The 12,488-nt window shown below is 34.4% G+C and overlaps 1 protein-coding gene across 1 annotated transcript; it reads right to left on the bottom strand.

Annotated features, from left to right (window-relative positions):
• Positions 1-1,328: 1,328 nt before the first annotated feature.
• LOC128228851 (guanine nucleotide-binding protein subunit beta-5-like) lies at positions 1,329-10,602 on the bottom strand. The gene is made up of 10 exons (XM_052940378.1): positions 10,479-10,602; positions 8,391-8,527; positions 6,843-6,884; positions 6,602-6,678; positions 6,201-6,330; positions 5,547-5,690; positions 5,186-5,326; positions 4,696-4,792; positions 3,944-4,110; positions 1,329-3,657 (listed from the first exon to the last, which is right to left on the bottom strand). The coding sequence occupies exons 1-10, from the start codon at positions 10,594-10,596 to the stop codon at positions 3,646-3,648; spliced, it is 1,065 nt and encodes a 354-aa protein (XP_052796338.1). The 5' UTR covers positions 10,597-10,602; the 3' UTR covers positions 1,329-3,645.
• Positions 10,603-12,488: the final 1,886 nt, after the last annotated feature.

The following is a 12,488-nucleotide window of genomic DNA, read 5'->3' as shown; positions in this document are numbered from 1 at the left end:
CGCAATCAATTGTGCTGAGATGGATGCACGAACACACAAAAAAAAAAATTCAAACCTTTCCAGATTTATGTTTACCAAACCTGTGAACCCTGGGTGTGGCCAGTAATGACACCAGGTGCGTAACTTAAACATTCACAACTAATTGTGTTAAGATGAATGCGCAAACTACAGAACTTAAAGCTAAAAAATGGCCTTTGGGCTTTCAACAAGAACAAGGCAGAGTAATTCACAAAATCAACTGCAGAAGCAAAAAGCAAATTGTCTCTCAAAATCCTAGACTTGCAAATTGTCTCCCTTAACTCTAGACTCGAATTTACATGTACATGTAAACTTGGCTAAAAATAGAATTCGCTCATGCAGACCTGGCTAAAAATAGAAAGCATTTCTTTAAAACTTTCATGGCCCATAATCTAGGCATTTATGGGCGGATCTGGCTGGTTTTCGAAAGGAACCGAGCTCTAATGGATATCTAGATACTGTACAAAACTGAAGACTGTATCGTGTTCACAACCAATTGTTTACAGACGCACGAACGCACAACCGCACGGACGCACGGATGCACATACTACGTACACATTACCATCGCATAAGCCCTTTGGTCAGTAGAGCTAAAAACCAAACAACCAAATATACTCTTAATTTCTTTTGTTATTATTGTTGTCAATTTTATTTACACCTTATAAGACATATATACATCTAAGTTGAAATGTAAGGATAAACAGTAAATGTACTTGCACACATGTTTGCAATTTCGAAACATGGACCCTAAAAGCACCCCTCTAAAAGTCGAGTCTGCAAATATGTAGCGTTGTTTTATGTTTGCATTGCTCAGTTAACCTTGCTCAGGTCTGTTAAGAGGTTAAATTTTAGGATAACAATTCGTCGTTTTTTCTTGATTTTTTTCCCTACCCAATAGGTAGGTTGTGAAATTTGAACACGCTAAACAAAGAAACAGTTTGCACTATACCATAGTTTCTATTGCATTTGTACAAAGGATTTTTTTCTACAATGTTTATTGGTTCAATTTATAGCCAATGGCATTTATAGCATGTTCCGTAAATTAATTAAGACTGCATGGGCACAAGCCCCATCTTGCAAGACTGCCCTGGACTTTGCTTTAGCTAAAGCCCAGAAGCATTATATCCATAATCATATCCATGATATCATAAGCTAGTCATTTTTTATCATGATAAAATTCTTATGCAAGAAATGACTTGTAAAATTAACCAGTTTTGCATTTTTTAACTGAGCAGTATATCCCTAGGCAGAAGTAACACATTATGTTTGCGGATGTTACCCAACAATGAGGCATTTGGAATACACAAACATTAACTGTTCTCTTTTTTATTTGATACTATAAATCTATGAAAAAGGTTACACAAGAGACTAGTTTAAAACATACATTGTAGTTCAGGAAACAATATGACTAGAATTTGAAACAATTTACATGTAAATGCAGTGTTAAGAAAAATATACATATACAAAAGATAACAGCAATAAAAGAATGTAAATCATAATACAATAACATAACAATATGATAAATGTAAACACTAAAGATGGTACCCAAATCGTTTTTTAATAATTCCATTACGTGCAAAAGACTGACCAAGTGATTTTAAATTTCTTCATTTGATTTATGTGCATAATGGTAAAATGTTTGTGTACATTTCAAAAATAATCTAGAAGTAAACAAATGACATGATCGACATGTAAAGCTGCTGCTGTCCAAGAGCAATAACAAGTGAACAATGAACACAGTGTCTATAACGAACTATTGCACATGGGTATAGTTTGGAATTCAAAAATACAAATTTCATAATAAATCCAAGTTGCACTGTTTAGGGGACAAGGCAGAAAACTGGATAATAATATAATTTAAATTGGTGTATCTTTGTTTCGGTTCACAGCTTCTACATATCTGAGCATCTAGGAATACAGAACAGAATAACAGAAAGATATCTGGAAACTATGAAAAAATCGAGGCCTAAAAAAAACTAAAATGTCTCCCTCTTTAGGGTAACCAGGCGGTTTCTAAAAATATATGGCAGACTGTAGGATTTCTTTTACTGATATAGAATAATTAGGCTACTGAAATAAGCTTATAGGAAAATTATGAACGTTTACACATTTGACATATTTTACTCGTTTTAGATTGTAACCAATAAACTTCTCAAACAAGTTATATTCTTATGAACATGTTCATTACAGGTCTTTAAAAAATGAGAGAAGCAAATGAATTCGGAAGTAAAATATACCATATCAAAAACTCTCTAATGCGTCCAAATAGCAATCAGATCAGACCAGCTCATCTACAACCTTCCAACCACATTTACGAAGATAAAAGGCAGATGACGGCAACTTTTTATCTTTGGAAAAGTTAAAGTAAAAAAATAACAACATGCAGAAACTAAGTCATCATATACGTAACAAAACATACAAAAGTACATGAACATAGGGAATCTATTGCACATCATTATAAGTTTAAAATGTACCATTAAATATCCTGACAATGAACATTATTAACAGCATTTGGAAATGGTCCCGAGAGATCTGTTAATAGGTTACTCAACAATTCATACATGTCCTCCGTGCGAAAATATCTTCATCAATGTAGGCTTCAACCAACAGTACCAGAAGCTTCACTTGAAAATCCATTAATTCAAGTCAATAATGATATCCTATTTATGGTCAATATAGCAAACAACATCTGGAACCCTATTACAGAAATTACTTGTAAACCATTCTGCTTTTTTAAAAACATTTCCATCATTTGTCAAGGTGTAATATACAGTACATCTTTATGGGTTTTAAGTCCGTTAAAACAATATAATCATTCTTTATAAGACTTTTGAGATAACGGCTTGTTAACTCTTTCCTACAGAAATTACTAGCAAAGGAAACCTAATCAATTTTCCATGAGATTCTCAGATTAAATGATGTGGAAGAATTAGGAGCTAACAATGACAATAAAAGTATGTGGAGTTTAGTTAGACATAAAGAAGTAGATATATTGATTATTCACTTCATAAAATTTCCATTTACATTTTGGCTATCGTTACTTATTTGTCCCAATTTTGCCACAACTACAGAAAGTTTTAAGGAAAGTAGTTCATCTGCATTTTAATTGATTTTACTACATTTGCAAATTAACTTGCTCTTCAATTAGTTAAACAAAGCATGATCCTAATGCCATTTTGCCAAAAGTGACATTCAATTTGTGCTGCCTGAATGGCACCTTTGAGAAGTCAGTTTCAATAATTCAAAGAGTTTTGTTTGTAACTGTGCAGTTTTTGCGATTGTTATTTAAAGCTATGATTTAATTGAATCGTTGAACTGAAACCAATGTAAACCTTTTATGTATGAATACCACCTTATATATATGTCACAAAGAGAATGCCAAATCAGTCAGTGTTTCATTGAAGTGTTTCAAATCCATTTAGTGTTCTTGTGCGGAGGAATAGACATGATCATTCAATCCCTCAAAACCTTGAAATGCTAAGTTCATTTGCAAACACAGTTGAAGTAGGTTCATGGAATCCTTCAATATATTTTCATTATTGTGCTTTCTCCAACCCAACTTTTTCGGATAAAAACAAATAAACATCGATTGTAGTCCTCTAGAACTGGACTCCAATCATTCAAGAATTAGGCCCACACCTGAAAAAAATGAACCACAACTTATTTTCCATTAATATGACAACACAAAATTATGTGCAAAATTATTGTATCGATTGAGGAAATTGAAATATTTAAAGAATATATAAACCTTACCTTAATCTAAGAATTACTTGTATTAAAAAATATATTTTTGAAAATGATAAATTATAATAAGTTTAAGGCAGAAGAGGAACACTTGCATCAGTATATCTTCTTTTTAACGGTTTTATTATTCATTAAACATTTGCCTATGCAATGGACCTGTGCAAAGATATGTGTAATGTACCTTAAGTGTGTTATCCCAGCTGCCGGTGCAGAGTGCGGTGCCATCAGGGGAGATACCCAGGCAGCTTACACGGTTCTCGTGCGCATACAATTTTGTCACACGGTTACCCTTTAACACGTCCCAAACATTCACTGTATGGTCGTTGTACCCCCCAAACAACAGGCGCCCTAAAGTCAGGATTACACAGCATGTATACACACAAACAAAGGATGCAACAGTATTAAAATATTATGTCATCATTTACAGTATTTGAATGAGTTAGGAAGTACTCATGTAATAACTGTAAAATGTCATGACATGATGTACAAGCACTTTGGTTTAAAATAGTCACAGAGTTATTATTCTTGTACATCACACAATATCACATAGTTACCAATTGATTCTAAAAGTTTCATTGACAAAAATCCAATATTGTTCAACAACTTCAGACGAAAAGTAAATTAATTTGCTAAAACACAATGGTTGCAATTCGGAAATAGTGGGACCAAAGAGTAGTGAATAAGCAAAATAGGCCCATAAATCCAGCAATATTTAAGTTGGAGTTATATAGTGGTTATAAAAGTGTGTATTGTTACTGTTATCAAATATACGAAGTTGATATCTTTTCGACAGACTTTTATATGATTTTGAAGGAATTAAGAATATACATAAATCATGTGGACAGACGGACAGACAGACAGGATGATGACTATAGGGCACCCACATTTTGTGCAGGGTCCTTATAAAAACATATGTGATTTAAGAGTTCCTACCACTAATGGAGAAATCCACAGAGTTGCATCCAAAAATAATACTCTCCATTTTGTAACAGTTGGCTTCCCTGTCTGCTCTCAGATCAAACAGGCGACACTGCAATTGGCCATTAAATCCCACCAATGATTAAGGTTTTCAAATTCAAAATCTTAGTTATCAGTTATTCATGATTCTTCTAAATAAATGAAGCATAACATTTAAAATTTGGAGTATATCGTAAGGATACATTTAAAATTTGGCATAACATTTAAAATTTGGAGTATATCGTAAGGATACTTGAATAATCAGAATTATTTTGAACCAAAAAGTATTAACCAGTATGATCTTGTACAAAGTGGAACTCTCTGTGAGTTTGTCACCTACCGTGGCATCATCTGAGCCAGTGGCTCATCGTAAGGATACTTGAATAATCAGAATTATTTTGAACCAAAAAGTATTAACCAGTATGATCTTGTACAAAGTGGAACTCTCTGTGAGTTTGTCACCTACCGTGGCATCATCTGAGCCAGTGGCGAAGGCATCACCGCTCGGGTAGAAGCGTACATTGTTGATGTCAGACTCGTGTCCCTCAAACACCTGCACACATTCTCCAAACCTCATGTCCCAAACCATGGCAGTCTTGTCACAGCCCTAAAATATGGAAAAATATTTTTTCTGCTACAAAATAAAACACTAAACTTAGGACCAACTTTTTAAAGGTCAATTGAAATATAATTTTGACCAAGAGCAATGGTTCCAATTTTCAAATTTTACGTACTATGACGAAAGATAATGGCACAAGCTTATTACAGAACACAAAACATGATATGACTTCACAAACAAATAGTAAATGAAAATACTTGATATTTACCCCAGATACAAAAAGGTTTCCTGTTTCTGAAGGTGAAAGGTCAATGCTCATGACGTCCCCTGCATGTCCATGGAAACTCTGAATCAACTGACCGCTCTCAACATCCCACAATGCACAGGTGCTGTCACCACTTCCTGTCAGGATCTGAAAACTCACAATCATTAAAAGTCAACTAACCATGTAGTAAAACTAGAGTTCAACAAATGTCACCAACTTAAGCCACCCTTATGATAAATGTAATAGTTAATTAAATGGTTATAGCTCTTGAGTGAATAATGCATTGTAGCTGTTAATGGAACCAGTATGGTTATAATTTGATGCGAATTGCAAGTAGGTTAACATGAAAGTGTGCCACCACAGACAACAACAATGAAGAAGCCGGATATCATGATTCCTATATATCTGCAATGCTGCACAGAAAACACAATAAATGTGTAATGATATGTTTCCACCAAATAATCAATAAAATGCATATGCTCCATCATAAAATTTAGAAAAATGTACTATCAAATGAAATTTCATTCAAATAAGCTTTCTGAGATTTAAGGAGATGAAGAAATAGTAAATTAATCTATTCTCTTGTAAGTTCAATATAACAACTGTGTAAGGAATTCTTCTCTTTAAAGTACATTTATAACTAATACGGTCAAACACCTGGTTGTCTGAGCTGGTAAAGGAACAACACGAAAGGTAGCTGGTGTGCGTGGCCACTGCCTTTTTCTTGCTTGATATGTCTGTCTCCTCAAAACTCAGGGGGTATATTGTACACTTGTTGTCCAGGCCACTGCATAAAGTCAATGCATCAGTTTGCATGATCAACAGCTACCAATTAATGTTAAGCAGGAATAACATACTTATTTTTTAATAAAGCTAAGATATGATTTCTACAATTATCAAAGAAACAGATAAAAAAATTATGAAAAGGCAAATTATAATAATGCATGACAATATCCATGAAAATCATCAATGAAATATTCATAAAACAAGATCACTGAAATAGATATATTACTGAGTTATCAATACAATTGAATTCAGTAGAATGTAAATGAACATACCCACATGCGACCTTTGTTCCAGAAGGGCCATAAGCACAGGCCATGACCCAGGTTGTTGGCATGGTAACTGCATGTTCCTGAGACAACAAAGGCAGCCAGTAAGCATTGTAATATTGTATGTTTGACCAAAAAAATCTAAAAAGGTCATATATGTTTTAAATTTATATCGCAAAATCAACTGCATCAAACATTATATAAATTAATGGAATATTTCAAAATACAAACTAACCATTGGCCTCACCTTATTAGTAGTAAATGCATCCCAAACAAGCATTTTCCCATCCTGAAAGAAAGAGAAGTTTGAACAGTTAATGGCAGTTTTGGTTCAACTCTGACTAACTCTTACTCTGTTAGTAAATCCTGTAAAACTCATAAAACATTAAATGTTCTTTTTCTTAAAAAAAATGGTGAGGAGTCATTTCTAACTCAGGCCTTTTTCTGCCCATTTTGGGAAAAAGACCATTGACATTTTGGGAAAACTTGCATTGAGTAATATGCCTTATTGAAAATAAATCATCACTCCACTTCTACAGTTAAATGAACTAGCTATTCTGTCTCCTGCAGATGAGAAAATTATTAATATATAAATTTCTTTTCCCTTTCAATAGTCCTGAAATGACTAAAATATCAACACATATAAGCGTAAATACATATTGCAATAAATCATCACAGTTTATAGTGCATACTGATCTCTTAATGTAATGATAAACAAGGGTTTCTGATTTCATTAATCCCCAAAACTTTACATCATACTATTCATTAGGATGCTGAATAAACAAATACAAGTAAAAAAACCTAATACTTTATTATTATGTTTTATTTTTTATTGGGATTGGTTTCTCCAGATTGGGAAAAACTAGAGCTATCACTGAATGTGATTAATATCCCCCGAACGCCTTCCTGATATGAAATTGCAGTCAACTATTTGGAAAGCCTACCTATAAATGACAACTTTATTTTATGGACTATCGTCATTTATTCATTTTTTTATTATGTTTTTAAAAGTAAGAAAAAAGGCTTTAAACAATATCAGTCATGCTAATACTGAGATGTTAATACTTATATATTTGATGTTCTAAAGCACAGAACATACGATTGCCCATGACCATATGACCATCTATAAATAATCGGGACAAGAAAAAAGTATTAAAGGCCATAACTCTGTATTTAGCTAAAATAGAGTTATGGTTCTTGTGCACTGCACTTCCTCTCATTGTGCTTTACCATTGTATGAAGTTTCAATAAATTCCATCTAGTAGTTTGCAAGTTAATGTCTGGAAAAAAATTGACAGCAAAAAAACAAATAAAGGGCAATAACTCAGTAATTAGCTAAAGTAGAGTTATGGTTCTTGAACACTGCACTTCCTCTCATTGTGCTTTACCATTGTATGAAGTTCCAATGAATTCCATCCAGTACTTTTCAAGTTATACTCTGGACAAAAAAGTAACAATGGGCAATAACTCAGTAACAAGCAAGAATAGAGTTATGGTTATTGTACACTGCACTTCCTCTCATTATGCTCTACCATTGTATGAAGTGTAATTCAATTCCATCCAGTAGTTTTTAAGTTATGCTCCGGACAAGGTAAATTGCAACGGACCGACCGACAAACCGACTGACCGACCACAGGGTGACTCCAATATACCCCCTTCAAACTTCGTTTGTCAGGGGTATAATAACACTTCTTTTGATTGGGTCCGATAGTCTGACCTGTTGATACTAAAAAGGCCTGCAACTGTACTGTAAACCAATCTGTGGAGATGAAGATGTCAAAGTACATGTATGTACCTGTGAGGAGCTGACAATGTGGCGTTTGTCTGTGGACCAGTCCATGCACAGAACCTTGCCCTGGTGGCCCTTCAGGTGGCGGCGCTGTTTCATGCTGAAGTTGGTGATGATATCCAACTTCCCTGCTGCCTTACACACTGGAAGAATGTACAATCCAAACTTTAAAGGCAATTACTGTATATCTTAAAATGATTTACAGTCAAAACGTCCCCAGGGCAAAACGTCCTATGGTCAAAACATCCCCAGTGGCTCGACAAAACATCCCCCTTCATTTTGACCAAAAGAAAACCATACATTTGGTAAGTACTTTTTTCTTGTATTTTAACAAACTAGTTATGAAGTTGTTAAGATGCATGTATTTTCAAGTGCATACTATTTTGAAAGCAGTAATAGTGTACAACGTTTTCGGATATCTACAGCTGTAAAAATAAATAAACATGTATGATTATCATGTTTTGTAATGTATGCTACCAATTGTAGCGAACATTACACAGTTTGGATTGTTGTTATTATTTATCACAAGTGGTTCCAAATGACGAAAAATGTTACTTATTTATTTAATACTGTTCTCTTTACATTAAAATTACTTAAAACATCATAAATAATTACAAAATGGTTATGTGAATTAGAAACCTAATGAGAAATAAAGTAAAAGAGACACATTCTTACACTATTTGAAGTATTTCTCATGTCATCTTCTGGTGATACTTAAATACTCTGGAAATGATGTATTTCACTAGTTCACTCATCATACTTCATTTGAATATAAGTTTGATAAAACTATGATGCTACATATATGATACAATGCTAATTATCTTGGTCTTGAACCTTACTACATAGATGTCGCGAACATTACATGATGTTAAACCCCATTTTAACTTGTTTTTCACAGAAAACAATGGTGAAATCAAAATCAGAAATTTGTAGATATTACCAAAAATGATTAAAAGAGAAGGACACTGAATGAGACCTAACTAGGGAACGAGTAAGCAGAAGAAAAACCTATGTGCCAACAAAACTACTAAGTGAATTTGAAAAACCTGAAAGGCGGCAAAATTGTTGAGAGGCTGTAAGAAGATGCTGTGAACGATAGAGATACAAGAAACAATGTAAACGACGTTTACATTGTTTCTTGTTAATTATAACCCATTATGTACAAAATTTAAGATTTAAGCTGCACTCGCACAGATTTTGAAAACTTTTTTTATTTTTGTCTTGGAATGAGCCAATTTTTGCGAATATGCATAGAAACCAGTTATATAAGACCGCTGACAAAAAATTAGATTGCAGATTTTTATTTTTCAGTTAAAAAATTGACGTACTGAATGCTTGCAGTGGGTTCTTTGAAATAACGAGGCTTCTAAAGACATTTTAAATGAAAAAAGAAAACAATAAATTTGTTAATTATATATTTCTATCTAGGTTGTAAGTAACAAAGAACAATTGTTTATATCTACGTAATTATTATTATTATAATAATAAAAAACAATATATAATAAAATATTAGTGGGGGCATTTTTGACTAGCTATTGGAGATGTTTTGACTTTTGGTGGAGATGTTTTGACTTTTGGTGGGGACGTTTTTACCAAAATGGGGACGTTTTAACCTGGGGACGTTTTGACCTGCAATCCTTAAAATCCAAGCCGATGACCTACCATACCATACACTTTCATTATTGCCTCTACTGCAAAAAATAATACGTAGGTTGCATGAGAAACATATACAGTAACGTATCAACATTCAGCCCACAAATATATGAGGAAATATCCTATAACATAGAAGACATTGACAAACATATTGACTTGGGTTATTCATATAATGGGCCGCTGAACTGGAAATGCACCAACATTTATAGTTATACAAGGGAAGTTTAACTTAAGCCCAACACATATATACTTAAAACAGTTCAAACCGAAAAACTGCAAGCGTTCAGTACGTGGTTCTCTAGCCCCTGATCTATCAAAAGCCAAATGAAAATCATATAAAAAAAAAAACGGAAATCACTCTTGATCTAATCAATGAGCAAACTGTTATCATCGATTTCAGGTGTATCCCGTTCATTTTCAAGAAAAGAAATATTATCATACTTTCCACATCTTTCAACTTTGCTTTTTCTTCCTCCAATCGTTTCTTCAGTTCCTCTGCTTCTCGCTGTAAAGCTTCAATTGAGTCCTGTGTTTCAACTTTCAGCACCTCAGTCGCCATATTGAATTTAAATGTCAAAATTGACAAATAATTGGTTTATAAAAGTCGCACTTCAAATATGTTTCCCGTACTATTGCGTACCATAGTTCATCATCATCATCATCATCATCATCATCATCATCATCATCATCATCATCATCATCATCATCATCATCATCATCATCATCATCATCATCATCGGTGGTTGTGGTGGTTGTGGTGGTGGTGACGGTGGTGTTGTGGCGGTGGTGTTGACAGTGGCAATAGCAGAAGCAGTAGTGGTAGTATCAACAGCAATAGCTGCAGCATCACCACCTGTATTACTAAGACTTAACAGCACACGTATTAAATGACCAACATAGTCGGTTCTGTTCGGTGGGGTTAAATAACTATTTACAGTAACTATCGTTGGGAGTCATGTTATTATTTGGGGTGTGGGGGTGTGTCAATATTTTTTCTGTAACGGATCTCAGGACAATTATCTAATGGAATGTGTTACGCTTTGATATCATAATTGTAAAAAAAAAGTACCAAAATGAAAAAAAAAATTGTGTCGGAGACCGGGTTCGAACCCGTGTCGCCAAAATTGCAGTCCAGTGTCGTATCCACTGAGCTACGACGGCGTACTCTTTTATACACGTAACTCGGTTATATCACGTGATACCACCGACTAGGAAATCACGCATAAGGAATGAATTCTACCTGTTAGACATACCCAGTAATCGTTTTAATGGAAAAAATACGAAATAACTGCTAAACTTAAATAAATTGTAAACTATGTGGTACTTCAGTCAGTAAGTTTCAGTGCATTGTACATATCGATGCCAAGTTTATGTTAGTGTTCGACAATTTTCTTTTTTTCCGCTATTTTAACATACGGAGTACAGCCCCTTTAAGCAGATTTTCGACATCCACAGATAAACGACTCCCCGGTATCATTTTGTTAAATATACATGAGTCATAACATTTTGAGCCGGTAGTCGATAAGTTTGACTGGGGTTCGTGATTCTATTTGGGTCAAAATACATCCTCACGCCGACCAAATCCTAATATCCTCTTATAGAACAATACCGTAATCAAGTTGTTAAATTAAACGACTTGATTACGGTATTGTTCTGAGTCAAAGTATGAAGTTCCTTGGCCCAAGCGTTCGTTAGTTATTGAGCGGAAAGAAGTGTGTCCCTACAGATGCCAAAATCAATAGGGTCATCAACTAGTCATGAACAACTGACATACCAAGAATGAAGGTACTGGTGCAAGCGTTCTGTAGCGGACACCGTTTTTATGCCTCATGCTCACTGCTACATATACTACGACCTTATAGCCTTTGATCTACTGTTAAAAATAATTAATAGGTGTCATTAACTACTTTTTTTCACATTAAGGTCACCGCGACCTTGACCTTTAATGAAGTAATCTCAAAGTCAATGAGGTCGTCTAACAATCATGACCAACTGACAAAATATATTATGTTCTTGGTTGGAAGTGTTATTTAGCTATTGCATATGTATTGGAATATGTTTCCCTTCAAGGTCAATGCGATGCTGACCTTTGACCAACTGATCCCAAAATATGTAGGAGTCATCGACTAGTCATGACCAATTGGCATGTCAAGTATGAAGTTCCTGGGTGCAAGCGTTCTTTAGTTATTGAGCGGAAACCGTTTTTTTTTCGCGCAAAGTCACCGCGACATTGACCTTTGACCTATTGATCCAAAACCAGTAGGAGTCATCAACTAGTCATGACCAATTGGTATACCAAGTATTAATTAAAGTTCCCTGGTGCAAGCGTTCTTTAGTTATTCAACTAGAAACGGCTTTTACCTCAATGTCACCTTAAATCAATAAGGGTCATCAACTAGTCATGACCAACTGGCATACCAAGTATGACGAACCTGAGTGAAAGTGTTCTAA

The sequence above is a fragment of the Mya arenaria genome, chromosome 3, assembly GCF_026914265.1.
Source record: "Mya arenaria isolate MELC-2E11 chromosome 3, ASM2691426v1".
NCBI lineage: Eukaryota > Metazoa > Mollusca > Bivalvia > Myida > Myidae > Mya > Mya arenaria.
This window is presented reverse-complemented; position numbering and strand designations above follow the sequence as displayed.

Coding starts and splice junctions, on each gene's coding strand:
- LOC128228851 (XM_052940378.1), bottom strand. CDS start 10,596: ATGGCGACTGAGGTGCTGAAAGTTGAAACACAGGACTCAATTGAAGCT. Junction 8,528..10,478: donor AAAGTTGAAAGATGTGGAAA/GTATGATAATAT, acceptor ACATTCTTCCAG/TGTGTAAGGCAGCAGGGAAG. Junction 6,679..6,842: donor ATGCATTTACTACTAATAAG/GTGAGGCCAATG, acceptor TTGTTGTCTCAG/GAACATGCAGTTACCATGCC.